This window comes from Amphibalanus amphitrite, unplaced genomic scaffold (genome assembly GCF_019059575.1).
Source record: "Amphibalanus amphitrite isolate SeventyFive unplaced genomic scaffold, NRLGWU_Aamphi_draft 000024F_arrow, whole genome shotgun sequence".
Lineage (NCBI taxonomy): Eukaryota > Metazoa > Arthropoda > Thecostraca > Balanomorpha > Balanidae > Amphibalanus > Amphibalanus amphitrite.
The window spans coordinates 1,264,409-1,292,317 of record NW_024881520.1 but is presented as its reverse complement, the minus strand read 5'-3'; the positions used below and the strand labels follow the sequence as shown (position 1 = coordinate 1,292,317).

General features: G+C 49.9%; 3 protein-coding genes across 6 annotated transcripts; 2 read left to right on the top strand and 1 right to left on the bottom strand.

Moving 5' to 3' along the window:
- Positions 1–196: 196 nt before the first annotated feature.
- LOC122393146 (receptor-interacting serine/threonine-protein kinase 1-like) lies at positions 197–5,790 on the bottom strand. Of its 4 annotated transcripts, none has more exons than XM_043388855.1 (5): positions 5,755–5,790; positions 4,334–4,456; positions 3,363–3,485; positions 2,777–2,928; positions 197–1,952 (listed from the first exon to the last, which is right to left on the bottom strand). In XM_043388855.1, the coding sequence occupies exons 2-5, from the start codon at positions 4,440–4,442 to the stop codon at positions 1,815–1,817; spliced, it is 522 nt and encodes a 173-aa protein (XP_043244790.1). In that variant the 5' UTR covers positions 4,443–4,456; positions 5,755–5,790; the 3' UTR covers positions 197–1,814. The 4 variants fall into 4 exon arrangements, with proteins under 4 accessions (XP_043244790.1, XP_043244801.1, XP_043244812.1 ...); XM_043388866.1 differs by having other exon boundaries at positions 5,723–5,759; XM_043388877.1 differs by lacking the exon at positions 5,755–5,790 and adding an exon at positions 5,649–5,729.
- A 1,194-nt stretch (positions 5,791–6,984) lies between these two features.
- LOC122393143 (serine protease easter-like) lies at positions 6,985–8,759 on the top strand. The gene has a single exon (XM_043388840.1). The coding sequence runs from the start codon at positions 7,030–7,032 to the stop codon at positions 8,155–8,157; it is 1,128 nt and encodes a 375-aa protein (XP_043244775.1). The 5' UTR covers positions 6,985–7,029; the 3' UTR covers positions 8,158–8,759.
- Positions 8,760–10,011: 1,252 nt separating this feature from the next.
- Positions 10,012–27,769, top strand: LOC122393142 (post-GPI attachment to proteins factor 3-like). The gene is made up of 7 exons (XM_043388825.1): positions 10,012–10,200; positions 11,019–11,134; positions 11,461–11,613; positions 23,381–23,505; positions 24,249–24,385; positions 24,750–24,954; positions 25,420–27,769. Exons 1-7 carry the CDS (start codon positions 10,056–10,058, stop codon positions 25,478–25,480), a joined length of 942 nt encoding a protein of 313 aa, XP_043244760.1. The 5' UTR covers positions 10,012–10,055; the 3' UTR covers positions 25,481–27,769.
- Positions 27,770–27,909: the final 140 nt, after the last annotated feature.

Below are 27,909 nucleotides of genomic sequence, written 5' to 3'. Positions count from 1 at the left end.
AATGCGTTTTAGTGGAATGATTGTATTGGAAGGATGGAACACTGGAGCATAATTCCGGGTAAACGTGGACCGAAATTGTCAGCTGCGTCCATGATAATGTTGCCCCATGCCTGTAAACTAAACAGTGGCAACAGCAAAGCATGGGTGTATTTAGGAAAGCGCGGATCGCCGCAGCTTGCAATATGCCTGGGACTTAAACAAGGTAAGCGGCTGCATGTGACGTTCTGCAGTATATTGAAGTTAAACAATCAGTTTATGCATATTCGTTGACCGGAAAATATAGATCGTCCGAGAAACTTTAGTAGTCCATGCAGCAAGCTCATGACTTATACGGATTGTGCATTTCAAGTGTGTGTAGCTCAGCGTAACAAGCATAGTTTCAACAGCTCTTCACATGTAAAACTGCCGCATCATGGTCTCGGTAGTAACTAGCTCTTCTCTCTCCCTCAACATCTGCCATGAAGCATCAGGCCGTGTTTATGACACGTTATGGCAGCTATTGTTCTTCACTCGATCCTTACGGCATAAGTCAGGCGGAAGGGGGACAGTCGAAGACGGCCCCAGTTCCCAGTCGTTTCCCCAGTCGGGGAAAGGTGAAACGTTAGCTAATCTAAGGTACGCACGACGCTAGCAATACCAACAACCAGGCAAAATGGCTCTAAGGTTAATCATATACAATGAAACAGATGATCGGTCGTCAGCAAATTGCGCGTGACTACGACTAACACCTAGTACCTACGGTCACATTGTTCACAAAGTGCTAAGAAACTGCTAAAAGTAAGTGTAAGCAAACAGTACAATTCGTATACGCTAATAAAACACATTCGCCTATCACGTACTACCACCTAACACCAACCGTCGGTTCAATTGGAAAAGCCGACCTCTAAAAAAATTTGGCAGTACTTTCTGTGATCCTAGCCCAGAATCGAGACACCATTATACGACATAAAAACATATCACAATGGAGGGCAAGCCTACAGTCTATACCGAACCAAAGAACGGAAAACGAGACAATTGAACGGCAAAAGCCGGTGACATACAACTGCTGAACAATACAAGTCACACGTGTTCATTTCATATGTTCACAACTTCCTTGCGACACACTGCTACAACGTTACAATCGAATATGCGTACGACACTTGTCAGGCTTTCGGCCAGTCATCAGTCAGTCAGCACAAAGTGGCACGACAACATGCGGTAAGCTATTGATATCTCCCACCCCCGCTCACAACTTAAGGAAAGTGTATAAAATATTTACGGATTCATCTAACGTCCATCTATGTGCCACACACGTCGCATCCATTGGCAGTATGACCACACTTGCGCCCACTTAAGCTAAAGCTAGATATTTCGGAATGGCACCCCGTTTGTAACTCTTCACAACCTTAGAAGTCAGGATAACGCTATAAAATATAAATAGCGGGAATTCATAAAGCATTTCAGGACGGATCCAATGCGACAAGAAATCGTCGCAGGTCGCGGGTCCCATACTTTTCCAATGAGGCCAGATGCAGGCATGTCTGAGGCAAAGTCGGGCTCGTTCCCTTACGGACAGGTAGTCTGGCAGAAGTGCCGGGCCAAGCCGAGCTCCAAAACGCTCAAGTCCATAAGACGGGTCCCATAGTTCTCCAATGATCCCTATTCAGGCCTGTCTCTTTAGGGACACTCAAATCCTTGCTGAGTTGCCTGGTCAACCCGAGCACCAGCTAAATGCACAGAGTCCATAGACAGGCTCCCTACAGAAACTCCTCAGAAAGCGACGACAATCTCACCATTTCAGTGACCATCCCAGCTCATGCTGCGGCGTCTGTCGGTCACTGACTGGCACCGAGTTGAGCCAGCTGGACCACAGCGTCATAGGCCTCCTCGTCCCAGAGGGCCTTGGCCAGGCGCTCGACGGTGGCGGCGGACGACTCCCTTTCCCTCCAGGCGCGCAGCAGGCGGTAGCTGATCTGTTGGACCAGACAGGACGGGTTAGTGGCGGCGGACGACTCCTTTTCCCTCCAGGCGCGCAGCAGGCGGTAGCTGGTCTGTCGGACGGGAAGGGGTGGGTTAGTGGCGGGGGTCGAGTCCCTTTCGCTGCAGGCCCGCAGCAGGCGGTAGCTGATCTGTGGGACGGGACAGTACGGGTTACTGGGATCCGCCGACTCCTTTTCCCTCCAGGCGCGCAGCAGGCGGTAGCTGGTCTGTCGGACGGGACAGAATGCGTTAGTAGCTGATCTGTTGGATAGGACAGAATGTGTTAGTAGCTGATCTGTCGGACGGGACAGGACGGGCTAGTGGCGGCGGTCGATACTGCCCTCCACACCCGCAGTAGGCGGTAGTAGACTGATCTGTCGGACGGAGTAGAGCGAGTTAGTAGCTGATCTATCGGATGGACAGGGCCTGTGTTAGGGGGGCGACCACCGCGATTGACTCGACATAGTGGGGCTCTGTACACGCGCACACACTCTTACCCCGCCCACCGAGCAATGCTGGGACAACACAACGACACGCACTGTAGCCCCGCCTATCTACAGACGCCACAGCGAATTCAGCTTCTCATAACACATGTCGCTACCTTGCGCTATGATGCACGTCATACACTGCCCAAAAGAATGTTTGCGCGGTATTTTGAGAGCCAGATCCTATCATGCTGCTCAGCATATTACAAATGCAATCTAGACAGCATAGCAAGGTCCGCTATATCCCACAGACCACAGACCATAGCCTATATTGTGCTACATACCAGTCGGTGTGACAGCGACCGACACAGTAGCATTGCTTCGACACTCACCTCCTGAAGACTCTCTGCGCGGTACTCAAAGTCGTCCGTCTCTGCGCCGAGAAAGCCGAGTCGCCGGGCCAGGTCGCGCCACCCGCTCCCGATGTAGCGAGAGGCGGTGAGCAGCTGTCGGTCGGTGGTCATCGAGGAACACCGGAACAGCGCTGGGGAGAACAGGAGGAGCAAACAGGTCAGACAGAATAGGGACAGAGCTGGAGAGAGCACGGCAGAACCAGTCAACGGACACCGAAACAATGCCGAGGAGAGCCGAGGAGACTAACAAGTCAGAGGGAAAGGGACATCGCTGGTGAGAACATCTGGGGAAACCGGTCACGAAAAAATGGGACGGCATAGGAACAGGTCAGCAGGGACAGGTCAGCAGGCCCCAGAACAGTGTTAAATGAGAATGGGAGAGAACCGGAACTGAATTCACATCCGAATTGTCGTAACGTAATGCATACTTCTACAAGAGTCGGTGCTAAATGAAGAAAATCAGCGACCAGCATCAACAAAGGTCAAAGCATGGTGTCCGCGGCAGAACTGCATGTTTTCTATACCCTTCGCTACCCTTCTTGTCTGCGATGTAGAGTTGACTGACCTATCAGCTGCGGCGTGGAGTCCGGCGGCCGGCGCGGACGCGGCTTCTTCAGCGCCTCGCACAGCGTAACGTTGCTGCCCACATGAACATGGCTAGAGCCGTGGACCACCACACTGGACCCACCTGTCGGTCGTACAGAGCACGGACGGTGGTCAGACTGGAACGGTGGTAGTCTCACAGAAGTCAACAGCATAGTCTCGTAAAACGTATAGACATGGTTCACACAAACATATTTGAGCCTCAGAGATAAACACTTTCCTCACAGGGATGGATGGACATAGCTAATACGTAGCAGAGCAGAATCGTGATTTGTGATTTTAGGGTGCTCAAAATTCAGGTCATGGATAACAGGAGACAGTTTTCATTCACACAAGGCACTTATGGTCACACACAATGATGGAATTCAGGGTCAAAGAAATGACACACAATCATATTTCATAAAGAGAAGCCTAGCTTCAGCAAAATAGAGAGAGAGAGAGAGAGAGAGAGAGAGAGAGAGAGAGAGAGAGAGAGAGAGAGAGAGAGAGAGAGGGAGAGGAGAGAGAGAGAGAGAGAGAGAGAGAGAGAGAGAGAGAGAGAGAGAGAGGAGAGGGAGAGAGAGAGAGAGAGAGAGAGAGAGAGAGAGAGAGAGAGAGAGAGAGAGAGAGAGAGAGAGAGAGAGAGAGAGAGAGAGAGAGAGAGAGAGAGAGAGAGAGAAGAGGCATATCTGTCCACTCACTTACTGGGTTTCTGATGAACTAACTACACACAGCTTTGGCCAATCACAGCACGTTACAGTAGGCAGTTGCCAATTATTACAGAGGCAGGGCCAGGAGGGTACCTCCAACCAATCACAGGTCAATCCAATGGCCAACCATTCTGCATCAAACCAATCCACTAGGTGCTCACACCACTCACACACCACTGTATATGTATGTAGTCAGTAGTCAGTAGTTGGTGCATCCTGCTCACCATGATAAGACTGAACTCACCTGAACCTGATTCTGGTGCCTGTTGAGGAGAAGGACTTGAGTTGTTCATTGGTCGGTAGGTCCCCATCGCAGGTTCAAAGCTCACTGCATCTGACTGAATGTCAGACATTGTGCTGCTCTTCTCTGAAAGATGAAAACTGCAAATGTATTCATGGTACCCGAGGGCAAAAACACTGTCACTCTCTAGTGGCTAAGTATTCTGGAAGTTGGTTATGGATTGGAACTGTGACTCAGATTGATAGAAGATATACTCAATATATCAGATATTGATATAGCTGCTTTGTTAATATAGTTGCTTTGGCTACTAGTTAGTCTTCATGCTAATCTCAATCTCACTAAACCCTCCTCACTCTTTCACTGTCCCTCACAGAGTGACATTTGCAGCCTGCTGCCTATGCTCCTTGTCACCAGATAACAGACAGATAGGAACATCATAAACAGTGCTTATTGTTATACAGTGCCACACAATCTTTGGAAAAAAATGCATCTCATAACCATGTCATATGACATTAATATAAAAAGGTAGGTTAACAATTTCTAGAAAGGCAAGTTACATATTTAATGCTATCCCATCCCAGTTGTACTTTATGACCGGTATTGACACTTTAAGTAACTTATGTCGTATTATCTACAAAAAAATGAATAAATGAAGTACCGTAAGGTGGGGCTATTTGAGACAGTGGGGCTATTTGAGACAGTATTTAAAATTGGTATAAAATAAAAACCGTTTGAAATTTATGCTTAATTTTTGCTCAGGCGATTTACTGCTCGATTCCACACCTTCCTGAGCGAAAATATCACATAAAAATCAAACGCTCTTCATTTTATAGCGATTTTAAATACTGTCTCAAATAGCCCCACTGTCTCAAATAGCCCCACTTTACGGTACTTTTACACTAGCATTCTGCTTATCCCAGTGTATCTTAAAGCATATTTCTAAATTGTCAACAAAAACATAAATCTGCAACATGACATGGATGTCACATGAGTAACTGGTACATGGAAAAGCTGGTCCAGAGTCCAGACTGATCTAAGAGGCACACCACTGACCACGAGTACGAACTACCCTAGGCGAACTGAAGTTAATGCACGCGTCGCATAGCCTTGTATAATTTGTAGAAGAGAAAAGAAAATATCAAGTAAATTAACTTGAATTTGTTGGATGATTTTATTGATGTAAGCCAAGGCTGTAAGGCTAACAGTTAGGTGTTGGAAAACATGAAACAGTGGAAATAATGTGCAAGTCAAAGTTCCTAATCAACATGAAACACAGCCTATGCTAGCATATAATCTGTAAAACAACATGCAGACATACATATATAAATCAAATATGGGCAACAATCTCTACAGCAATCCGTAAATTAATCATTCAAAAATCAAAATATTTACAAAAACCAACACCACACATTTACGTTGTTTACCTCTGGGTGCGACAAAAATGGCGCTAACGTCAGCTGTTTGTTGAATCAAATTATCAAATCAAAATTTAATCAAAATTGCAATCAAATTTACTGATTTTGTAGTATTAATGCAAACCCTCATTCACTATCGTAGTTTTCATTATATACCTATCTTTATTTGTACTCATTCTGAGCCGTTTTTTTTACGTTACCATTCCGAGATTAATGTTGTACATAGAAGCAGTAGCGGATCCAGGATTTCGTCAAGGGCGGCATACGGTATTGTGGTGCCCCCTGGCATTTGGTGCCCCCCCCCCCCCTAAAAAATCCACGGATTTCGCCCACTTACTTTTCGGGATGGTGCCCCCTCAGACCCGGGGAGAGTGCTCCTTCAGACCTCGGATTTCGGAATGGTGCCCCTGGAAACTTGGAATGGTGCCCCCGGAGACAGACTTCGGGATGGTGCCCCCGGAGACCTCGGGATGGTGCCCCCTCTGCCCTCAGACCTCGGGTGCCCCCAGATCTCGCGATGGTGCCACCGGACTCGGAGACCTCGGGATAGTGTCCCCGGAGAACTGAGATGGTGCCCCCGCGGGTCTCGGGATGGAAATAGCCCCACCCGAGGCGAGGGACAGAAATGGGCCTCCGGGAGACCCCGAAAACGGTACCCTAGGTAACAGACCTTCTGGATGGTGCCACCTTGGGAGACCTCGGGGTTGAAGCTACCGTCGATGACCTCCGTGATGAATTAAAAAAAAAAACTCCGTGATGGTGCCCCCATATGCCCCCCCCCCCCCTGGATCCGCCACTGCATAGAAGACTGATGCTGGTTTGCGTGGTTTTCCTTTAAAAGCAACGATCTTTCGACGCCCAAATGTTTTTAAATGAGGTGGCCGATGGACAGTGTATAGAGGCATTCATTGTTTGCACTCTACATTGGACAATGGTCACTGTTCAGTTGTAGCCATTATAAGCCATATTATATAATCGGGGTAAACTATGCTGATGAAGCCTATAAGGCCGGCATCGGTGAATTAACACTTATGATAAATGACTAGCAGCTGCCAGCTAAGTCACTTAAAAAGTTTAATTTTTGGCCACGCGTTTCATTCCGCTCAACTGCAGTGCTGACGCCTTGCGGCAGCAGCTTCCAACGGATACCCAACCCACCGGTACCCCGGTGGATCTGTCGCCGTGCAACGGCCGTGCACCTCTGATGCCGGCGCCGCCAGCTCCGCGGCCGTCGCCTCGCTGTCAGTCAACCCGTGACCGTCGCGCCGGGAGGACCACCCCGCGATGGTGCGCGCTGTGACGCTGCTGGTGTGCTGCGCTCTGGTCGCAGCCGCCGCCGGCGCCGATCAGGTGCCGTGCACGGTGGACGAGGCCGGCACCGGCGGCGTGTGCGGCAGTCTCTCCGACTGTCCCGAGCTGGAGCGACTGGCCCGTTCAGCCCGTCCCAACACACCGGCCGTCCAGCGACTGCGCAGTCTCGTTGCGAAATGTTCTCAGTTGGCCAGCGGCCGGATCCAGATCTGCTGTCAAAACGAAGAGACACGCACATCGCAGCCACCGCGGGTGCAGCTGCCGTTGCCGCCCACCTGCGGTTCCCGGTTGTTTTCGAAAGTGGTTGGCGGTGACGTCGCTGTAATCGGAGAGTTTCCTTGGATGGTGTCCATCCAGTACACCAAGACGCGGACCGACTCGGGGCTCCAGCACGGCTGTGGAGGCACGCTCATCACATCGCGACACGTGCTGACGGCGGCTCACTGCGTCAGCTTTCTCAGCACCCCCGAGTCCAACGAGCTGACGCCCGTCGCCGTCGTGTTGGGCGAGCTCGACTTCGACAGCGAAATCGACTGTTTGTCTTTCGGGCCCACCACGTCCACGTGTGCCGACAGACCGATCACCGTCGACATCGAGGCCATTTTCCCGCACCCGGACTTCCAGAACATCCGTCAGCTGGCTCTCCCCAATGACATCGCCGTGGTGCGGCTGGCACGCGAGGTTACCTTTACCGAGTTCATCCAGCCGATATGCTTACCGACCAATATCTCGGCGCTGGGTGACCCCAACCAAACAGACATTACACCCGACCAGATGGGCACCATCGTCGGCTGGTGGCGCACCAATGTCAGCTCCTTCAGTCCGGTGGTGCAGCGGGCGCGGCTGCCGATCGTCAATATGTCTCACTGTGAGAGACGTTTCCGCCGCAGCCTGCCCAGTCGGCTGTGCGTCGGCGAAAGGCCCAGCGATATCAGAACATGCCCCCGGGACCCGGGCGGACCACTGATGGTCACAAATCGGTTCGACACTATCTTCCAGACGGGCATCTTCTCATTCCCCTCTGTCTGCGGCATGAGATTAGCCGTCTACACACGCGTCTTTGACTACATAGACTGGATTATCGAGCAGATCAACAAGTGATGATCCGTGCGTCAACGGCGGACTTTTGGCCTGCACTTGGGTGAGCTCGTGATTCTTACATCCAAACAGATATTCATGGGTCGTCCGTGTTTACATTCCACAGATTGTGCAACATAGCATCCACGGGTTAGATGTGACGCGATTTGTGTACGGCTTACACATGTTATCATCTTTCTGTGACTGGGGCTGCGAGTTAAAAGGTACAGAGTTAAAAGTCGTCAGATCAGATAGTGCAAGCGGTGATTTCGATGCGCAGCGTCACAAATGCCATTTCGTCACATCCGACATCATTATCGCGATCGGTCGGTACCCACTTTTCCGGTTTCTGTGACTTTTAGTGCTCTTCCCTTGGCTGTGCTCGGTAAGATGGGATCCACGCTAAGCCGACGTGATTGTGACCGCAGCTCCACGCTGTCAATGCATAGGCGGTATTGTCTATCTTGAATGGACTGGTTGCTGTCAAGGTTATGGGTGCTATATGTATCGATGTCATGTAGGTACCTGTTATAGCTATATGATAACTGTGGAGGTATTGTCATGTCATGCAATGGTGACGCTGGTTTTTTGTGGTGACGAAGAATAATACATACTGGACTTATGCCTGCATATTCCCAGGAAACTATGAAAAATAACTTGAAGGACAAGGTAGGTATTTCTCGTATTGTAGCGAAGCGACGCTACGGCCTACCTACGTCGAGGCTGCATTTAGCATTATACATTTTTGAAAATGCATATTGCGTAACAAAATAGCTTTGCGGAATGCAAGCTGACACCAACATTTGAGGCACTAGCCCCAGCCTGCAAGGACCCGTCGACTTTATATGATTGGGCCAGAATCGTCATCAGTTCACCGTTCACGGCTCGTGCCTTCCGCCGCGCCGTCTCGGACTGCGCGTAATGCGTATACTGTATGGGTAGACTGTACCGCCGAGCGTCCCCGCAGTGCGGTGCAGTCTACCCAGCCAGGTGGAGATGCAGTAAGAAGCCGCCCGCCGCGCTGTCTTCGGCGGCCGGACCACAAACGTTCAGCGAGCAGTTTTTATCTAAAACGGGTTTATATTTTAGAATTTCTTGCAGATAAAACAGCAACCATTGTCAACATTATGTAAAGGAGCTGTATCTAATATTTGCATCCGTTGCATCCACTCGCTTCATTTTGTCTTCGTTCCCTGTACTTCATAATAAAACGTAGAATATTAATGCATTTTTAACGTCTATCACAATAACTTCTTGTTGTACCTTTAGCTCTTTGTCTGCCTTGATGGCTTGTTTGACCCAATCCCGGGAATTAATTATGAAAAACGTCAAGGTTATCCTCGTAAACCTCGGCGGTCCTCAAATGTTTCCGAGAAGTCCGCTCGGATCGATACGGGTCGGTCTGGAGAGAATCAGCTGATCGGGCGCCACAGTAGGGACCCAGCGTGCGGGCGAAGGGGAGAAGAGAATGACTTCACCAAACAGTGCCTATACGGCTGACCGGGTCAGGAACACAACCCAGAGGATAGGTGGGACATCAGCTTAGCTAAATGAACAAAACCGCCGCCTGCAGCTGATGCGACCGACACTCGTCTGACACAATCCCCAGCTGACCGTGCTGACACGTACCCAGCTGATACAGCTGACAATGAACTGACACCACCGCCCAGCTGACCAGAGCGGCTGCTCTCTGTGCCGCCGGTCTCCCGGGTCCCCCGCTGCGGCCACGTGCCTTCTGCACGCGGCGGCGAGGCGCGGCTCTGTGTTCGTTCATTCAGCGTGCTCGTCCCGAGCGGCGCGGCGCCGGCAATCGATCGTCTTTGTTGGCTGTGCTGCGGGTGGCGGCGGCGGCCGGTCGTCGGCGGCGACGGCAGAGTCAGTGGTGACCGGTGCGGCGCCCGGGTCGGTCGGTCTGCCACGCGATGCTCCGCCGCTGGGCCGCACCGCTGCTGGCAGTCGTGTTGGTACTGCTGGCTCGGCCGGCGCTCGGCTCGCCCGGCGACCGGGCGCACGTCTTTCAGTCGTGTCTGGCCAAGTGTGTCAAAATCAACTGTACCCAGTCGGAAGGTAAGAGCACTGACTAAAGAGCAGTCCAAGACGCGCAGCTAAACAAAGGATTAGCTGCTTCAGCGACATGTGCTGATGTAGAGGCTCTCACCGATTGCTGACGTTGGTGTATTACATAAGTTTCTGCAAAATTTTCGGATTTCTAGCATCAAATAAGAAATCTGTATTGATTTTGACCAGTCCAATGAATGAAATCACGCCTCTTTGAGCAGATCTGAGCCTTTGTCAATATACCTATGTAGCCGGATGCGCCAGTGTTGCTGCAGGTAGCATGTCCACGGCCAGTCATTATCCGTCTGCGAAAAGATCAGCGGCGCGTTGGTGCGTGCACGGTCTGAGCCAGTATCCCAGCCTTACAAGGATCCATATGGCGTCTCGCGACCCCGGTGACCTTTCGGTTTTCATTCATTCACGTTAGAGGACGCATTAATCCTCTCTAAAGTCGTAAAGTTACAAATGCACGCACAGTGCACAGCACTTAGTATATTTGATAATTTTGTTATATGGGCTCTTGTCGGTGCTCGAAGACGTTTCATCTTTGAATTGTTGTGTCAATGATCAGATGCGTCGCAAAAGTCATGTAGTCTGTGGGTCATGGACATGAGCTGATGCAGGTCAGGGTAACGGTACCTTTTCGATTAGTCTGTGATAGCCGATAGGTCAGAAAGTACACATTTAATGAAAAAAGCGAAAAAATCTTTTAATTAGCTTCCACGGGCTTAAAAGAAAAAAATCGTGTCTCCGAGTGACGGAGTACACATGCCATGCAGTAGGTCAGTAGCCGGTGCCCTGCTGATCCGACAATCCTTTTGTTACAGGCCTGGCAAGGGGACTGCTCTGGACATGTCCCGACAATTGTAAATACCAGTGTATGTGGACCACGGTCGACGCCTTTGTGGAAAATGGAATCGACGTTCCGCAATTTTATGGCAAGGTAGGGTCAACGGGACTAGTTAACTCATTGCAGTCATATAGCAGTAAGAAACTAGAAAACAGCTTGTTGTCTGAAAGGGAATGGCTAACAATGAGAAAAGCGCAGATAAGATTTAGCGCTTTTATACCCATTTCATGTGATCTCAAATACGTGCTCTGTGTGTGTCCTATGTTGGCCACTTGTCCAGTAAATAATGCTGTGTTACTGACGCGAGTGCGCCGTGACCGTTTATCCATTGTGTGCAGCGTTTCTGTCATGCGTTTCCGCGGTGACCGTCTATCCATGGCGTCTGATCCATTGTTACTAACACTCCTTGCGTGCTGCAGTGGCCGTTTGTGCGGTGGCTGAGCATGCAGGAGCCGGCCAGTGCCCTGTTCTCCATACTGAACCTGCTGGGCCACGTGCTGATGCTGCGCCGCTTCACGTCTCTGGTGCCGCGCCAGGCGCCGCTCTACTGGCTCTGGGTCACCTACAGCCTGGTGAGTAGATCACTCCGCACTCGTACACAAACTCATAGGCATACCGATCGATACTTCCCTCTGCTGGTGCACGGCACATGCAGCGGGATCCATGCTCCTCTTTAATATGGAACGGTGAACGCTAAATGCTTGAATCAAACTTACTTTGACCGTTAATTGGTATCACGTATTTTCATGCATGAAAAGTATAAACGCATACCGTACGACTTGCAAAACATTAAAAAATATCATCTCAACCTCACACGAGCTTCTCTTTTTCGGGATTATTTACAATAAAAAAGTTTTAAATCAAGACGCAATGTTATAGGTGATATATTACTGGGAAGGGTTTTAATATAAAACGTTGGCAGAGAACTTAATGCATTCCTGTGTTCGAGCAGTGCTGGCGATCGGGCGTCAGTAGGTCACACTCGAGTTGTGCCGGTTTGGCGGCTCGGTTCCGCGAACCGGCTGTCGATGCTGGCCGGGCTGCCCGTATGGGCCCGCTCGCAACTTCCGATGGATATTGCCATTGTAAAATGTGATGAGAGCGGCGCCGAAAGGGATATAAAGGCGGCAGCGGCGCCGTGACCGCCGGTGCCACTCACCGACCGGCGGACCGAGGTCAGCCGAGTGTGACACTGTGACACCGTGACACGCCATCACAGCGGCGTTTGACACCGTAACACGCTGTCACGGTGTCACGGTTGTGATGGCGTGTGATATAGCAACGCTGGGAGCCAGGAGGGAGGCACCGTGGCATGGATTCATTGAGCTGTTTAGCAGATAACTTTGCTTAGTGCAAGGCCTCAGGAGGGAACTTTGTGGCTGCACTACGCAATACGCATTGGAGGAGGGAGCTACCTAAGAGCAATCGGCAGTGGAAAGTGAAGAGTAAGCTGTCTGGCAGGCTGTGATGGAGGCACTGCCGCGCGGATCTGGCTGAGAAACACCAGCGAGCTGTGTGAAACTGACTAGAATGTACACCTGAGCAGCGGGGGAATGTTACCAGTGGAGAGCGAGAGCCGACCGGTGGCACGGTGCTGGAAAGGTCAGTGAGGATTGGACCAACGTCCCAGCACCGACTCTCATCGGTGGATTCGAAACAAACGGCTCCTCTGTCCCAGAGGGACGACACTGCACGAGGCAGACCGCCATCTGCCGAGGGACGACGGGTGGACTACCGTTTTCAAGAAGGTCTGACAAAATTTAGAACGCTTGTGTTTGCCTTTCGTCATCTCTATGCCAAGTATCCGCTGTTGTGAACGGCCATTTAATGGAGGATTGAGTGAGCTTCCAGAGAAGCCTCCCTTCCATGGTTGCCGGCTGGTGACTAATCACATCTGAAATCTAAGGCGGCTAAGTCTATTATATACAAGCATATGTATTATGTATGCACTTTGCAAACCGAGAAACATATACTAGTGACGCCTTCCAAATTTCAATACAAACATGCTTCATTCCTCGTTTATCTTTCTTACGCCTTTATCATCTCATACGTAACCTAGTTTTGTTAAAAAGAAAACATCCAATTTTCATGCCTACCTATTGTGAGTGGTTGCTCGATAAATCACAATCCTGATGGGGACGATAAATATAGCACGCTAGCTACCACGTGTCGGCGTCTGCTCGTTTGCGGTTATGTCTTTGTCAATTGAGGGGCAGCGATCCATTGTTTAGCCGAGCAGTTCGCGTGATGAAAGCCATGACAGCGTCAGCATTTAGACGTTCTGTTGTGACTCTGCTGGTGCTCCGTTCTGGTGCTCCATTGTTCATAGTTAGCAATTATGTTACCGGCGTGATCAACATCGTAGCAGCGCTGTCCCAGCCGCTTTATAAATGTGTTTATCAGAAAAGTATTTTTTATTGCATTTATCTAGGCTTACCTACATTGAAGAGCCGAGAAATCAGTTTCATTATCAAACTTATGTTTTACCGTGACCTATAGGATAAAGAACGCGTTTGTTATCTACTCCCTAAATGTTGAGATGACACTTATTTAATCTGAGGCAGCCTGCTACGATGGAAATAGGTGTTCCCAGTTTTTGCAAATTACTTGAATTATGACCAGCCCTCATGTATCCGGGGTACCCCGCAGTTTTATGAACGGACGATCAAAGTGTAGCCGATGTCTCTGAGCTTTCAGGGGTAGCCCTGGCTAGGCTGATAACGGCTGACATCTCAGGCCGTTCCTTGGCCAATGGCCACATATGCTGGTGTGGCTTCTGTCTCTGACGAAACCAGCTGTCGCGTGCATTTCTGTCTCGCCGGGGATGTAGCCCGCGCCTCTGAGCGACTGCAGTGAGGCAGGCGGCCATTTCCGGTGAAGTTTGCAGCGATGCGCCGGCGGTGACGGCCGCTCGGTGACCTTGAGGTCAGGGCCGGCGGCAGTGCCGGTCGATCCCCGGCTCAGCATCGACCGGCCACTGCCGAGCGCCCTGCGTGCACCCATTGAGACCGGCCGCTTTCGGTGGCGGCCGCTATTTTTGGCCGGCTGGACGTGCGCTCTGACGTCCATGCGCGGTCGATAGCGCAATTTGCAGTCGACTCTCATCTATTTCGGAAAGCGCGGCCGTGCCACCACTGGCCTGCTGAGCACGCCTTTGGTGACCAAAGGTCACCTCCTGTACACGTGTGGTGACGCACTGGGCGGCGCCCTGCCACCTGTTCCCCGGCTATCGGTGACTAGTGAAGGGCTATCACCGGAGACGGATTTGAGACTGGTAAACGGGCAGCAGTATATAGCTGCCACCCGAGACGGGTATAGGTTAATGGCAGCGCTCAGTGCTCGCCGTCCATCGGAGCGGCTGAGCTCCTGAGTCCAAACGCAGCCCACGGCCAGTACCTACGTACAGTGCGACTCGACATTCAGCACGTCCCGTATATCAATATGTAGGTCCACCACTCTGCTGAAGTTCAGAGGCAGCGTGATGGCGAAGCTCAGTGCGGGCGACTTTATGTACAACGAAGGGGGCGGAAGTGAATGGTCATAATTTAAGCGATGTGCGCCGGCTTAAGTACGGTATTTTGTAATATTTGATATTGTTCACTTTCAGCGACTGCTTATGTCTCGTCAACGTTTACATTACCAAAGCATTCACAGTTATATCCACTTCCCATCAACCCAGAAGGAAGGTTGTGTGTGTGTGCTTGTGGTATAAACGGCAGGATCCCACCCCGTCGCAGTGTTCTGTCCCGCCGAGCCTCACCTGTCTGAAGTTACAAAGCTGCCGCTAGATGTCACTGCAGTCTGCGCCTGAAGTTATGCTGTGCCGCGGGGCGTGGATCTCCAAACCTACATACACGTATATGTGGTACCGCTGCCGCAAGATATCACTAGGGTTTGCACCCGAAGGTATACTGTACCGCACGTCTCCAAACGTATATTGTACCGCTGCCGCTAGATGTCACTACTGTTTACGCCTGAAGGTATACTGTACCGCATGACTTGGGAACAAGGCAAATAAGACTGACTGCATAAAGACGACCCCAAAGGATAACCGCCGCGTCGGTCGTCACCGAACTTCCCTCAGAACAAGACGGTGTGTGGGTGACGGCTCGGATGATCGACGGATTCCCACTCTGGCCACCACCCATCGGCACGGAACGGACACTATTTTTATCGCCAGTCCTCTATGCATGACCCCATGAATATCCGGCTGCGCCGGGCCATTGTGGGGCAGCGATTCGACACGCCACATGTGTAGGGACGGATGCGGTAGGTATTTTCTGAGAATATCCACTGCTCGCGTTAAATTTGCATTATTGCCCGTCTTGGATAAGCACAAAAAAATGTCTCAGTGTCCGCATCCACTGAATTTATTAGGTACTCACTGTAAAGTTTAGAAATATTTCACATAAAGATACGGGCAGCAATGACTCATGACGAAAAAAGACATCACTGTACGTCGTCATCTATGAGTCACGAAGGCCAAAGCCGATTCCAAAATTAGCACATGGTTACTTGTAAATACATCAGCTACTCAATGGCTTCCTCGATGTTCGAGCAGCGGATGAGTGTAACCGAGAAGGACATTAATAGCTCTGAGAGCTGTATGTAAGTGGACCGTATGGCGGTAGCTGCCAGCTGCGCTCTCGGTGCAGTAAAGGTGAATTACACTGTGACGTCTTTGTGCTGGCGACGGCGGAACGAAGCTTTATGACTGCCGCGGTGGTCGGGAGGCGACGACGTGTGCGCCGGATTGGCACAACCGAAGCCAACTTGGGCCGTTGACTTTCTGGTGCCTGGTGCGCCACAAAGAGAAGGCTGCTGTCGCTGGAACCGTGTTCTGGAGCTCAGCTGGAGCTGAACTCGCCCCGGCACAAACTGTGGGAGCGAAGAGGAAGCTCGAACCGATGCACGTACTGGGGAAGGCTATATTCAGCTCCCGCAGGAATAATTAGGATTACTTAAACGGATACCTACTTGAAGTTCATTTGACTTTGAAGTTGTGAATTCGACACGCATGAGGAACTTGCAGCAGTAGCGGCGGAACACCTCCAATTAAGGGGGGGGGACACTGCCGACTTTTGGTCCCATTCTTTCCATACAACGCCCATAGGGCTAATGTTAAAATGCCAAAATCAAAGGGAGGCACGATGCCCCGGTGACCTCCCCGTTCCGCCGCCTATGACTTATAGTCAAGGAAGCGTGCCGCATGCTTATAATGCATGCATCCTAATGATAACTTTATTTGGCCTGTAACGGTCCTTTCTCGATGCGACCGTCCTTGTCGAGTACTTTCTGATTGAATGTGTTCTTGAACGATAGAAGAGAACCATTACCGTGACCAAGTACGTTGGTATCCGATTACTACATAACACTCCCAGATGATTTGTCAGTGTGCTGCAGCTAAAGATACAAGGCTAAAGAAGGTCATTGCTATATGAGGCGCTAGCAGAAATGCTTAGGAGGATTTCTGAGGCAACGTCAGAAGAACCTACATGAAGAGAGGCTGTGCAGGTGAACTCTGAGGCGAGGTCAGAAGAAATTGCGAGGAGATGTCAGGGGAGCTCTGAGAAGAGGTCAGGAGGAACTCTGAGAAGTCAGAAGGAATTGAAGAAATTGTTAGAAGAAGTCAGGAGGAAATTTGAGGAGATGTGAGGAGGAACTCTGAGAAGAGGTCAGGAGGAATTGTGATGAGAGGTTAGGAGAAATTGTGAGGAGAGGTCAGGAGGAATTGTGAGGAGAGTACAGGAGGAATTGCGAGAAGAAGCCAGGAGGATTTGTGAGGAGAGGCCAGGAGGAATTGTGAGTTGAGGTCAGGAGGACATCTGAGCAGTGCTCCCGATGACCTCTGGCGAGCGGTCGAAACGAGCTCTGAGGGACGAGTTATAATCAGGGATAAGCTCTGTCAGAGCGCGGCTGTGCCAGCTCCGGCGCCAGCTGTGCCGGTGCAGCTCGTCGCGCGGCCGGTGACGCCCGAGCCGGTATTGATTCCACCCACGCGTCAGGCCGCCGCCGGCAGAGCGACCGACCGACCGACCGACGCCGTGCACCTGTTGAGGAGCCGGCGCGGCGCCGGGCTCCGCACTGCCTTTGTCAGCGCTCTTTGTTTTGGAGGCCACGTGGCTGGGCCTCTGCTCGGCGCTCGCACGCGCTCAGCCGTCGTTCTGCTACCAATTTCTTGCAAACAGAGAGACGCAGTCCGGAGGCTAACATGTGTGCTGCTGACTTTGCTGTAGTCGTCACCGGCACTGAACACTGAACAGGGAGTTGACTTGGCCCGTGTTGGGTTGAGTTGTGTTGGTCCGTGGGCCATAACAAGACTGGATAGACGACCGAACACGGAGCCAGCTTCGCTTTGAATGGATGTCAGATCAGACGACAATTTAGAAGAAACACATAAACCGGCATCCTACATATTATAGGGGAGAGGATGTAAGCCGCAGGCTGGTACTCACTAAAGGAAGCCGGTGCTCACAGACCGGGTGGGAAGGTCATTCTCACAGGCTGAGGCAATAAGGTCCGGCCAGCTCCCGGCAAAACGTACCGGTAGCCGGAGACCGCGCCGGTGCGCCGCGGCACTGCGCCGGTGACCGCCCTCTGCCATTCACTCGGCAGGAGGCTGCTCAGTGATGTGAGGTATCGACCAGGGCCAGACTCAGCGGAGCAGCTGTGCTCTCTGTGATGTCGGCACCAACTTCACTGGGTGTGCTTGGGAATGCAGAATATGAGCTGCAACAATCTAATGGAAATTCAGCGGAAAAAGTTTTGTCTTTTCTGCTATATGCGAGATCCTGGGCACCACTCAGTGTATGTACCGCTTAGAAATATAATTGTAGCAATTTTCTCCGTTCAGTATTTCTCTATATAGATTCTGAGACGGTGTTCAGCGACCATCTAGGGTCGCGACTGCTGACTGTTCAGTCCATCTGGATTATCGTGTTCAGTCCGGCTGGGGCGGAACTCTGTCCGGCCACCGTTCAATCCTCGCTGAGCCGACCGTCGCGTGCGGCGTGTCCGGCCGTCGCCGGAAGTGCCGTGACGGGCGGCACGACCGACTCAATGCTCCGGCCGGTCAGTCGACTGTGCCGTCTGGCCAGAGGCTTTGTGCCGCCTCAAGGACGCCCTTCAGGCTAGTGCATTTCTTTAAGAGAGTTAAATGACCTTTTAATTGGGAGTTTTAACTGCAGGTCGCCGGTTTTTGAGACCTCGTCTCAGAAGGACGGATTCACAATCCTTGAAAGCTTAGCATGCCTCAGATATATAGCAGTGCTGTGCTGAGGACAGTGACTGGTGAGCAGTGCTGAGGACAACATATCCCGTTTTGTTGCCAATGAGGCCGATACGGCTGGGTCTAGCAGCGGCATGACTGGGTTTGCTGGGACTGGCGGCATTGGAAATGGCATTATCTGAGGTTGTAAGCGTGGAGACCGGCATGGTCCTGATGTTAGCCGCTGAGGACCCCCGCTCACGTCACGTCACGTAACGGCATCAGTTTATCGCCTCGCATTTCCGTCAGCCGAGTCATCCTGTCCTCTGTTTGACGGGCATCAATGCATGACAACTATTGGGAATCGTGTAGCCGCGAACGACCAGAAGCGGCCGCATGGGGCGCGCTGGCAGCAGTGGAATCAAACGGGTCGATGTTATTCGACGAATAATGCGAGAGGCACCGCGGTGTGTCGACTACTTCCTCGAACGGAAAGTATGCCTTTTCATATGACCGTTTGATGTTTCGGATAACAATGCCTCTCTCAAGGCATATGAGGCATTTCTGACAAACAACATGGCAACACTGCAAAATTGGCTTCTTGGAACAGCCCCATCGAGTAACTCGCTTTGATTGGAACTCGTCGAGTCTCCGCGTGATTACTCATCGAGAAACAGAGCCGGTTCGATGCGCGGGGGTCGTAATTCGCCGAAGTCTCCGGCTGACCAGACCCGGGCATTCGTCAGACACACAAACACCGTGTGTGTGGGAGGGGGGGGGGGTTCCCGGTAGCGGTGGCCGGTGACCCGCCCGTGGGGGGCCCTGCGGTGTCCCACACCTGCGCCCCGTTCCAGGAAATGGCCGACAGCGGTGACGTGTCCGATAACATACTACCAGGAACGGCGGCGACGGACCGCGCGGCGCGCTCGGGCGCTCGATCCCCAGGACAAGTGTTGTTAGGCACTGAATGGATCGCTGTCGAAGTCGATTTACATTCTTGAAAGCCATGGCTCAGATGTACAAAATGTTTGGTCATTGATCAGAGGCATAGGCGTGTAGATATGAGGTAGGAATGGAATGAGCAAATTTCTCAGATTTTCAGGCGACATTCTCACTGCCCGTTTTGAACAGGAAAATACCAAACTTTAGCAATAATCGCACTAAAATCCTTATCACACTGGTCAGAGAAGGAATATACAAAATAAAAAAGGAAATAAATATATACCTATCCTTCTGCTTTCAAGGAATTCACACTTCAACATGCTTATTATAGGGTAGCCTGGGGCAAGACGCCCCAGATAATTTATTTTGCTACATAACTTTTGTCCCACATCACCTGGAAGGCCAAATTTGTGCTCAATGCGTTCTTTGGACATTTTACTTTAAATTCCACCCCTCAAATTCATTCACTTATGATCGGACTCCCAGCTAGGAAGTGATTTGTGAAGCAACTGCAAATGGGGCATTTTGCCCCAACCCCAGGGCAAAACGCCCCACGGCCTGGGGCAAGACGCCCCATACTCTAGATTAAAGATTGAACATGCTAGTTGACTAAATCTTATATGAGAGGCCCTTTAGACCTTGGGAGGCACGGCACTGAAGTTAGCACCTTCCATCCTGTCAGGTGTTCAGCTATGACACTATTGTATGTACAGGTTTTTCACCTGCCTCATAAGGCCAAATAATAAATTATTGCAATGCAAATGTTAACACAATACTTCCTTTGTCATTACTTTGCTGAGAAATGTACATAAAATTGCATAGAAACTTACTGTTCGCCAGCAACCGAACATTAGGAAGTGGGTAGTCGGAACAACACATGAGGTAAAACGCCCCATGGGGCTTTTTGCCCCGCGACCTACTGGGGCGTTTTACCCCATCACGTAGTTTGGTCAGAGAACAACGCCTTGCACTCCAGCAAGGCATAATTTAAAACGGACCAACCCAGCATTATAAGCGTTAGACAATAGTTGTTCAAAATACATAAAAGTCGATAACCTGATGTGAACCATAAAAGAACGCTATGATGCATAATCTGACTACAAAACATAAAAATCACTCCAAAAACAAATTTTTGGCTATATCTCCCTAAAGAGTTATCAAAATATCTTTCCAGTCTGCTCATATAATGATCATATAGTGCACGTTTTAAAGAAGAGAGAATGTTTCCCCAGAACCTTGCCAGTTCCGAGAAACATCGGTGAGGCGTTTTACCTCGGCGGGGCGACTTGCCCCGGTCTACCCTACCTATTTTGGGTCTTTTTCGATTCTGTTTTGTCCTTGCACTCATTTATTTGCACGATCATAATGTTTCTTATCATACGCCTAATTTTATCCCTTTTAATAGGCCCGGAAGTCATACTGCTCGATAACAATTAATCAGACTTAGTGTCAACAATGACTACAACATTGAAGTGGTAGATGGGATGACGATTGTCGTGAACGGTTAACTGGCAGTAATGGAAATTCATTATGAAATCTATTCAATAATGGAAAGCCGACCTTCTTGTCATTGCCGGTAACAAGCCGGTAATTACTTTTGCAACGCATTTCTGGACATGCCTAACGGTCGGACATTGATTACTTTGAGCTATTTATGCTCAGCGAAATGAAATTTTCGGTTTTCCCGCTAAACTTTACGTTTTTTTTTTTGTCTTGTTCGATTGGATACCATTTTCAGGCTACCGTTTAATTTTTACGTTATTTATGGGGTTACGTGTAGATTGTGTAACCCAAGGTCACTCGCCAGTCGTGCACGTTTTAGATGGGCTTTCGTCTGGTATTGTTTTCCAAAACGGCTATTGGGATCCAGCTAGGTAACCTTGAAATGGTGTTCGCCAATCGTTGGCGATTCTTTAGCTGGATGAGAGTTGCAGTATCTAAGTCTGCAAAGGTTTATATAAACCGTGTTGTATAAAACTGCAGGGCGTGTAGACGCATAAAGCTTTGCCGTGAGCATGTGCATTGTGCAATGATCATCCCTTTTAATAAAAAACACTAATAACGGTATATTTAAACATCTTGTTCCGATGACGGAGCTAAAAAATGCCAAAACAATGCGGATAAGATTCTGCTATTGACTGGCGCCATCCGGCTCGTCGTATTTTCTGCTCTGGACCAGCATCATAAGACGGCCCACCGACCGGCGTTATAGGACGGCTCAGCGCTGTGCTGCCGTTATTAGTCAGGGGCGTCGGCTAAAACGCGGACAAAAACTGACAAAACGACGGGGACCGGCTGCTGGAGCCGCCGCCGGCTGCCGGCTCTATAAGACGCCTTTGTGATCCGCCGTCTGACGTGTACGGGGCAGGAGGGGAGGGTGGCGCTGGGAAGGCCAAGAGGCACGAGTGTCAGTGACAGGAGCTCAGAGAGACGGGTAGCAGCGGCAGGGAACTGGAGAGGCTGGTTTTAGCTGCTTTAACTTTTTATCATTAAAGAACCCAAGGAGCATTGAGTTCACAAAATAGTCACGGATGTCTTCCAGATTAAAACTTATCTAAATACTTTTTGTGCCTATGTTTAAATAGCAAAGCTCTTTTCAATGGCCTTGTCTTGCAACAGGGGATGCTTACGAACAAAGAACGGCGAGAGTTTTTATGTCCTTCTTGCTGAGGAGGATGTGATCTTTGTAAACTAAGGCTCCCGCTCGGCCGTCTCTCGTCGCCGGCTGCATATGTACTTTCAAACAGCTAACTACATACAGGGTGTCCCAGAATTACCCGGACATTTATTTTCTGGCTAAAAGTACGACTGCGCTCGCTTCTAATGATATACAAGCATCATACTTTTATAAGATATCCCTTAGCTATCGAGATTGGGGACTGTGTGCTTTTGGTGGCCGGTAACGACTCGAATCAATTATTATCCCGAGTCAAGTAAGAGTAGTCCTTTTCCGTCTTCAGCTTAAGCCACTAATAGGCAACCATGGTGAATCAACTCCCGTTCTCAACTTTGTAAGCGAACTTTCGGCATGGTTTTTGCTGGAGAGCTTCAGCAGCTCATCTGCAAGCAGTTAGGATTGAGCAAAGCGCAATTATATCAGCTAACGAAGCCAGAGAGAGCAAGAGATAAACCTGATTGACAAGTTTGGGCTCGGCCAAAAAGGGCCATGCACCAGTTGTCAAACAAGTGGTTGCTTGTCATAGGCAACAAACGTCACCGATCTAGCTAAAAACTAGCTAAACAATAGATCAGGATTATCTACAAAACATCAGTCTTCTTTGCACCACTATCTTCGACAAAATTTTGGAATTTGGGGTCCTTCGCCAGAAAAATATGCGAAAACTACGGGAAAAGCAGCGCAAATCACTACAATTCATCCCAAAAACATAACATATATAACAAAACAGTATATTGAGGCACACTTTGTGGTCTAACGAAGGTATTGTCATTTGAAACGCCCGAAAAAGGCTTGTGTGAACGTCAGATGGCTACAACGCCCCAACAGCAGAGACGGCCAGGCACCCGTCTAAAATCAAATTGTGAGACATTTTGAGCCACCGTGCACTCATTGGGCTTGATATGATGGCCCAAAGACAACCGTTAGCACAGGGTACTACTGCGGTAATATTCTACCAGTGCGAAAACTGGATGCCGTGAGCCAAATGGCCATGAACGGGTTTGTTTTGGAAACCAAATCTGTTGGAAGCCAAAGGTTGCGCAATGTTCAGACATGGAGCTTCTCCACTCCAGATGTAAAAAACGCAGCAAAAGTGGCGTAGGCAGAAATTTTTGTTTTGGGGGATAATACCTTATTGCCTGGGAACACTTTGATGTCAAGTTTATCTTATATGATCGTATTATCCTCCGGCAAGAGGTCAAAGAAAACAGGCCTACACCCAGTTTCGGGAGACCCGTAAAACAACTGAAACCAGCAATGGCTGGCATTTTCCATCATTGTCGGCTGATCTTGTAACAAGCGTATCTATTGCATGTGCTATTTCACAGCCACCCTAGTTGACTATATAGGACGGTAAAAAGAAAAAAGCGCAATCATGTTTGCCTTATTTTATACGCTAATTAACAATGTCCGGGTAATTATGGGACACCCTGTACATGCCGTTGCCGGATGTTATTTCATCATTATCATAAGACATCACCATCATCCATTCTGACGTGCTTTTCCTTTCCAGGTGTGCATCAACGCGTGGTTCTGGTCGGGCGTCTTCCATGCCAAGGACAGCAAGATCACAGAGAAGCTGGACTATTTCTGCGCCTTCTCTATGGTGCTGTTCTCGTTCTACTCGGCCTGCATTCGGTGAGCGCTGATGAAAGCCTATTCACCAATCACAGACCGCCACTGGGATGGCGGTGACACCGCTGCTGTTGCTACGAGGATATCTGGAGCGCATGAGTGTATTTGTGTGTGTTCTTAAAAGGCGACGAGCTGGCCATAAAAGTTACTGGTAAACGATTGATTTTATAGTTTTTTCAATATCCTTTTCGTGCATTTTGTGGAAATCGACGTCCCAGGTCATCCAAGGTCAGGTCAGGTAGCAACACTTAATGTCCAAAACATAGTGTCGCTCCGACTAGCCCAGGCACCGCCAGCCGTCGCTCGGCCCAAATCGTCCTGCACTGGCGCGCCGCCGCTGACGTCACGAATTCGATCGGCTCAGCGAGTCGTGTAAAACGTGTATGGTGGCCCGGCCGACGGCCTACGGGTGTCCCCGACGACTACCCTATGAAGCCGACCGACCGTCCTATGAAACTCCCCAACGACTTGTTATATACGTCATGTGGACTCGGACATATTCCAACCTTGTTCCTGCTGCCCGTCTTACGGACCACTTCCCACTTCCTGCTGCCCCTTCGATCGCTTTTATGAAGAAGATCCATTCCAGTGCAGTTATCATCAATAACTATTAGCTAAGCAGCTGTTCTGGGAACATGAAATGATCTCATTGAAGATGGGCGCCATGTTCATGACATTCTGTCATATATTTAGTAAGCGAGTAGGACGCACTCAGCAGAAGTGACTAATTTTGTGGTTATTTTCAGGTTTTCGGGTCCGCAGCTATCCTGCACCACAATATCAGTGACGGTTCTCTGCATTGGCTTCATGGCCTACCACATCATGTACCTGCTGCTGGTCAAGTTCGACTACGGATACAACATGAAGGCCAACATCATTGTTGGTGAGTGCACTGTGATCAGGGGTACCGACCATGCACCTATGGCAGCACCCGTCCAAAGTTTCACAGTCGTACTGCATCTTCTTTACACTAAATAAACTTAGGTCGGCACGACCTGTCGTCTATGAGTTTATAATCAAATCCAATTAAGTAGTGTGAGTTAAGATTACACTGATTAACTGCCGTTGCCCCGAACCCCTCGGTAAACGATTCTTCTCTAAAGTCATATCGTAAAGCGTTGGCTGTCGAGTGTCGGTTTATTCCAGTTGAAACCGACCGGACGTGGCTGCTCTTGAGGTCAGGCGCCTCTATATGTTTTTTTTTTTGTCGTGTTATGTTTGTCATGCCATGTTTGTTTGTCACACAGGCGCGGTGGACGTGGTGATATGGCTGGTGTGGTGCGCCCAGCAGCGGTCGCGCTGCACCTACGTGTGGAAGTGCGCGCTGACGGTGATCCTGGTATCGGTGACGATACTGCTGGAGACGGCCGACTTCCCGCCGCTGGGCTGGGTGCTGGACGCACACGCCTTCTGGCACCTGAGCACCTTCCCCCTGCCGCTGCTCTGGTACAGGTGAGAGAACCCCGGTTACTGGTTCTATAGCACACGTGGAAGTGGTCCGTCTCTGTCACTGCTTGGTGTAGTTCGTTCCTAAAACGCCTTCAGGCAGTGATATTTTTTTTTTTTTAAGAAATTTTGTCCGAATGGTTGAATGGGTGGCTTTGGGCCCGAGTGCCCCGCTAAGCAGTGTTGCGAATGACACCACGGACCCACCACCCGACCTCGCCCGCGCCCGGTTCACCGGTGATAATTTGAATGGAAAGTTGAACGTACCGCATGTATACCTAGGTCTGGATGAATCCACGACCCAGTACTCACCCCGCAAAATCGTGCGATAGGTTGTGTGTAGCTCAGCGATCAGTGAGAAGCGCTGAGCACAAAAAAAAATGGAAATCACCGTTTAGTCCATCGTAACGGCTTCCCATTGTTCGACATAGGCTGCTGGTACAAACCTGTAACACTGTTTCTCTTCTTCAGCTTCCTCATCGACGACTGCCAGTACCTGCTGAGTCAGAAGAAACTCAAGAAGGCCGTATGATATTCGGTGTACTTTATCCGGCCAAAAGTACATCCGATGAGAGAACAGCCGGCCCCTCGTGGGTTCACAGCCAGCGTGCAGTTGCCGCCGCCGCCGCCAGGCGGCAGTGCGGTGCCGAGTCTGCCAGCCAAGCCTTGGTTCAGCTCGGTGAGCGGCTGTGCGCTGACGCCGGGCCGGACTGGGTCGGACTGGATCCTGAACCACACCGTCATCAGTATGCCGTCAGAGTGCGGCGCCAGATGACCGGTGTCCCAGCATTCTGAGAGGCCGTGTCGAACTGGCGCCGGACTGAGAGCCGGAGACGACGACCGGACTCGGTAACGGCCGCCTCTGTGGCGTTTTGTAACGTTTGTACCTCGGAGCAGCTGTCTTTCTGAGCTTCTTAGTTGAGTTTCGAGCAGTCGAATGTGTCGATGTAGTGGCAGCTCATCAGCTTTTGACGCCAGCAGATCGTCTGTACTGTGTACAACAGCGGCGCTCCAGCGCTGCCTATTCTCTCTGTGCCTCTGTTTTCTGTTGCCAGCGCCTTTTTCTCACGCGCACAGAGCAGGAAGTGATTTTGGAATGTCTTTCTAGTGGAGTAGCTTTGGTGACGAGTGTCGTGTAAATATTGTTTGTGCGGGACAGGCGCCTCAGGCGGGACGAAGCTGTGGCCGATTTTATACTCATGGGGTGCGGCGGCGAGTGGCGACTATCCTCGCCAGCACAGCACTGCAGAGACGCACAGCGCGTGCGATACCCGCCCGCCGCCGGCCGCACACTGACAGATTGATATTTTATACGGGCACCGGCCGGCCGACCCCGTTTTCCGGGGACTCCTTTTATACAAGAGACTTTGGCTAGCTGCGGACAGCGCCAGCGATTTGTGACAATTTCTGAGACGGCTCTCGCCTGGCATAACCGTGGAGAGGATTGGTGCAAAGTGTTTGCATTATGGTCGACCTACCTCGCAGCCCGACTCGGGCTTACTTGCTTTGCTGTCAGTATTTCTGAAGGGAGCTACCCCCAACTACATAGTGTGGTAAGTGTGTATCCCCCTTATCGAACGGTGCAGTTCGCATGAGTGTTTGAACTATGTGTAACTTGCATTGTATGTGTGAACTTGTACTGAACGATGTAGGCATTGTGAATGACACCTACGAAAAGCGGTGGGCTAGGTGCCCTCCATGACAATGATATGAACAAATCGTACCCACAGTCTAAGAAGCTTAGTAAAAAGCAATCGTTAAACGCATTCGTAATTTTGAGAAATTGACTAGGCTTGCGAATGTGTTGTGAAACCGAACGAATATTTGCAGTGCTAATTGCAAACGGTCGAACCAGAAGCCTCCCAACACCTGCCACTAGGAGCATAAGGCAAGCCAATATTTGATTGCTCGGAATAAGCCAACGATTTCCGGATGCGTGCCGACTCCTTCCTCTCTGCTACGAGAATATCAATGCCACATCTGCACTTCATTTGCGTTCCTTTTCTACCATAACATTCGGAATTCGTCTAACTCGTTTCATTTCAATATTACCATATTTTCAAATACGACATAAGTTACCCACATGTTTTACATTGAGACGATGACACGAACTAGTTAACTAGCATATCAATTTGTAACGAATTAATTGATCGTGATAGATAATGACGCCCGTGGATGGATAATCAACAATAATAATATTAAAATGCCAATGCTGTGTTGCATGGCATGGTTTATGATTTATATTGAAAGTCCAGTGAATACCTGTATTTAATATCGTATACGTAAAATGATCTCGATCAATAGACCGCTCCATGTTTGAATATCTATTTGTAGGTATGCTAATTGGTCTCACGGCTATGAAGATGAAAACTTCGTTTCGCCCATAAAAACAAAATGTTTTGACAAGCTAACTATACCTATCCAGCCATGCAGATGTATGCGAGATACCTTTATATGTTATGCTTACGACGAAGGCAACAATGTACTTAAATGACTGAACGCATAGACATGCATCCGCTGTTTTGCCCATTGGCTGAACGCTGTGCGTTTTACTTTATTGCTACCGTGTGTGACCTGACTGCCGGTTATGTTCATTGAGTGCACCAAATTGAAGAGGTGTCGCGATGGTTTCGTCCAGGATCGAAAGGGATACAACCCATAAATCGGGCACAGATTGAAGCCAACATGACTGTGAGTGGACATTAAATACGTCAGCGCAAAATGTGTCATTTTCTATTGGATATTTGTAAGAACAGGCTGTTGGTGTCTGAATGTACTTGTACTCCCTGTTTGAATACATGATGTCCTGTGTTCAATTACACATATTGTTTATGCATAACTTACCATCAGCCGAAACGAAGAAATTGGCACCACCAACCGTCTCGCGGAACTGTGACGCAGTCGTTCAGCCAAACCATACACGCACAAACTATAGGTAAAAAGACCTCTAAACAATTTCAA

Coding starts and splice junctions, on each gene's coding strand:
- LOC122393146 (XM_043388855.1), bottom strand. CDS start 4,442: ATGTCTGACATTCAGTCAGATGCAGTGAGCTTTGAACCTGCGATGGGG. Junction 2,929..3,362: donor CTCCACGCCGCAGCTGATAG/GTCAGTCAACTC, acceptor TGTTCTCCCCAG/CGCTGTTCCGGTGTTCCTCG. Junction 1,953..2,776: donor GCGCAGAGAGTCTTCAGGAG/GTGAGTGTCGAA, acceptor CTGGTCCAACAG/ATCAGCTACCGCCTGCTGCG.
- LOC122393143 (XM_043388840.1), top strand. CDS start 7,030: ATGGTGCGCGCTGTGACGCTGCTGGTGTGCTGCGCTCTGGTCGCAGCC.
- LOC122393142 (XM_043388825.1), top strand. CDS start 10,056: ATGCTCCGCCGCTGGGCCGCACCGCTGCTGGCAGTCGTGTTGGTACTG. Junction 10,201..11,018: donor CAACTGTACCCAGTCGGAAG/GTAAGAGCACTG, acceptor CTTTTGTTACAG/GCCTGGCAAGGGGACTGCTC. Junction 11,135..11,460: donor TTCCGCAATTTTATGGCAAG/GTAGGGTCAACG, acceptor TGCGTGCTGCAG/TGGCCGTTTGTGCGGTGGCT.